This window comes from Martes martes (genome assembly GCF_963455335.1).
Source record: "Martes martes genome assembly, chromosome: 12".
Taxonomy (NCBI): domain Eukaryota; kingdom Metazoa; phylum Chordata; class Mammalia; order Carnivora; family Mustelidae; genus Martes; species Martes martes.
In genome coordinates this window covers 84,114,987-84,118,369 of record NC_137900.1, presented here as the reverse complement: position 1 = coordinate 84,118,369, position 3,383 = coordinate 84,114,987, and the positions used below count along the sequence as shown (strand labels likewise).

Here is a 3,383-nt window from a genome sequence, read left to right as displayed (position 1 = left end):
ACATTTGCAACATATACAACTGAAAAAGGGTTAATTTCCAGATTATTCCAGACAATGCAATAAATAGAAGAGAAGCAATCAAATAGAAAAGCAGGGAAAATACATAATCATGTATTTCACAAAAGAAATGTTGTACCAATAAGGATAATGGCTGCTCTAATGGTCCAATGTGGGTCTTCTAAAAGGTTGATGACATTTCACTATGCAATAATTTGAGAATCAGGTTCAATTATCTATCAGGGCAGCAGTTATTTTTTTTTCAGACAATAGAGGAGAAAACACAGACATTTCTTTAAAATTCTGGCCAGGAAAGTATAGACATTTTCTTCTCCTGGGGAGAATGTGCCACATAGCAGCACTTAGATTAGTAGGAAATGTGGCAGCTGTCTCCCACTGACAACTTCACACTTGAGAAGAAGGTCATGAATTTTTGGTGGATAGCCAGCCATCTCTGTCACAAATGTCCAATAAGTAGGTTAAGATGCTCTACCTCATAAATAGAGAACCTGGAAGTAAAACCACAATGAGATGTCATTTTCTACTCACCAGAGTCACAAAAATTAAGAAATCTCTCAGTACCAAGGGTTCAACAATATTGTTAGTTTTCTACAACTTAAGCCTAGAGGTTGTTAAATGAATATTTCTTTTAATATTATTCTCTAAAATGTGATTATATGTCACATGTGTAAAACACATACACACATATTCACATGTACAACATACCATGTATATAAACATATAAATTTAAGACATATGTATGCCATATATGCTTTTTTGTATGCTATTTCAATATTTTTAAAGTTTAAATAAAATTTTCAGTAAAATGGGTAAAAATATTATTCCAGTTTGAAAAGTATTCAAGTGATTTAAAGAACTTGGGTTTTGACCTCATATATACAGCATTGTAAGTACCACCTCTACTAAACATTCCTAGTTTGTGTCACTGGGCTATTTACTAAGCGTCTCTCTCTCTCTCTCTCTCTCTCTCTTTTTTAAAGGTGAGTTGTTTATTATTATTATTTTTTTATTTCTTTTCAGCGTAACAGTATTCATTGTTTTTGCACCACACCCAGTGCTCCATGCAATCCGTGCCCTCCCTAATACCCAGCACCTGGTTCCCCCAACCTCCCACCCCCTGCCCCTTCAAAACCCTCAGGTTGTTTTTCAGAGTCCATAGTCTCTCATGGTTCACCTCCCCTTCCAATTTCCCTCAACTTCCTTCTCCTCTCCATCTCCCCATGTCCTCCATGTTATTTGTTATGCTCCACAAATAAGTGAAACCGTATGATACTTGACTCTCTCTGCTTGACTTATTTCACTAAGCATAGTCTCTTCCAGTCCCGTCCATGTTGCTACAAAAGTTGGGTATTCATCCTTTCTGATGGAGGCATAATACTCCATAGTGTATATGGACCACATCTTCCTTATCCATTCGTCCATTGAAGGGCATCTTGGTTCTTTCCACAATTTGGCGACTGTGGCCACTTAAGCATCTCTTAATATGAATTTCCTCCTTTATATCGATTACTAGGATTAAATAATGAATATGGAAATATTTGTCACAGTTATCAGTTTATAGCAGTGAAATTTCTTAGTTATATCTGCCTTGAATAGAGGTAGTTTCTCAAGGACTGAAAGCAAAATGAACACTTCAGATGAAAAATAGGACACTCTATTTATGTATGTGGGACAGGGATGTGCTTTTTTAAAAAATCAGATATATTTGGATTAAATTACACTGAAGTACTGCCTAAGTTCACTTCAGGTCTAGGTTCTTCTGATGTTCTTCCTTTAAGAAAAGATGGTCGTACAGGTATGTTTTTCCCCTATGACTCTAAAATTAACAAGGAAACTAAACAGAGAAGAAACCTAAGTCCAAGCTAAAACAGAGACTGAAGAACACCACATCAAGATTCATTAAAAAGGAGCTATTCAGAGAGGAAAGGATGCTCACGTTGCATGTGCAGGATGGAACAGGTCTTGTATCTAATTAGTAGGGAAAACAGTGTTCAATATGGTGAAAATATTCCTCTTCTGAGTAGATGTCCTAGAGCTCCTTTCATATCCTGATTCCTCAGACTGTAGATAAAGGGATTTAGCATGGGGGTGACCAGAGTGTACAACACGGCCACAATGACATCCTTGTCATTGGAGTTGTTGGATGAGGGGAAGAAGTACAGTCCAATAATTGCCCCATAGTACAGAGACACAACAGAAAGGTGAGAGCCACAAGTAGACAAAGCTTTGCAGATTCCTTTGGTTGAGGGAACCCTCAGGATAGTGGCTCCAATGCGGCCATAAGAGACCAGGATGCATATGAATGGCAGGGTAATAACCACTCCCCCTACAGTGATGATAACCAGATCATTGACTGTGGTATCTGAGCTGGAGAGCTTAAGCAAGGCAGAAAGGTCACAGAAGAAGTGGGGGAGAGTGTTGTCTCCACAGAAAGAGAGACGAGCCAGGAGGAGGGTATGCAAAAGGGCACTAGCACAAGATAGGACCCAGGACACAATTACTAGCTGGAAACACAGGCTCTGACTCATGATGGCAGTATAGAGGAGGGGGTGACAGATGGCCACGTACCTGTCATAGGCCATTGATGTGAGAAGGAAGCTGTCAAGATCCCCCCCAAATAAGAAGAAATACACCTGGGAAATGCATCCACCATATGAGATGGATTGAGTCTGTGTCTGCATGTTTATGAGCATCTTTGGAGCTGTGACTGATGAGAAAGAGATGTCAGTGAAGGCCAAGTGGCTGAGGAAGAAGTACATGGGGGTGTGGAGGCGAGGGTCCAGCCTGATGAGCAGGATGATGAGCAGGTTCCCCAGCACCGTGGTCAGGTATATAATCAGGAAAAGAGTGTAGTATATGCCCTGCTGCTCTGGCCAGATGGGGAGCCCCAGGAGGAGAAACTCAGACACACTGCTCTGATTATCCGTCTTCATGCTCTTCTTCTCTTTTGCTGGAGATGGGGGTGGGGAGATGGACATGTGAAAGAATAAGAAATCATTGTGACTGTCACATTATGGAAACATGGTTTTGAATTAACCAGTACATGAATTTTAACCTGAATAGTTCCTGCTTTTTGCCTCACTAATGGGCTAGTGATGGTCTGACTCCAGGCTATTATATGTCCACCTAGAAACCAACACAGTTTCTTTTGGAGGAAACGTCAACATCCAAATGGTAATCGGACCAGATCAGGCTCAAACTTGAGGGTTCCAGGAGTTCATGATAGAAATTTGAGATTAAGAAATTAGGGTGAAGGGAGTTGAGGGAAATTGGAGGGGGAGATGAACCATGAGAGACTATGGACTCTGAAAAACAATCTGAGGGTTTTGAAGGGATGGGGGGGTGGGAGGTTGGGGGAGCCTGGT

General features: G+C 40.6%; 1 protein-coding gene across 1 annotated transcript; it reads right to left on the bottom strand.

Moving 5' to 3' along the window:
• Positions 1–2,009: 2,009 nt before the first annotated feature.
• Positions 2,010–2,996, bottom strand: LOC308353527 (olfactory receptor 1J21-like; the record flags this gene model as incomplete). Its single annotated transcript, XM_080820420.1, has 1 exon — positions 2,010–2,996. One exon carries the CDS (start codon positions 2,994–2,996, stop codon positions 2,010–2,012), a length of 987 nt encoding a protein of 328 aa, XP_080676546.1.
• Positions 2,997–3,383: the final 387 nt, after the last annotated feature.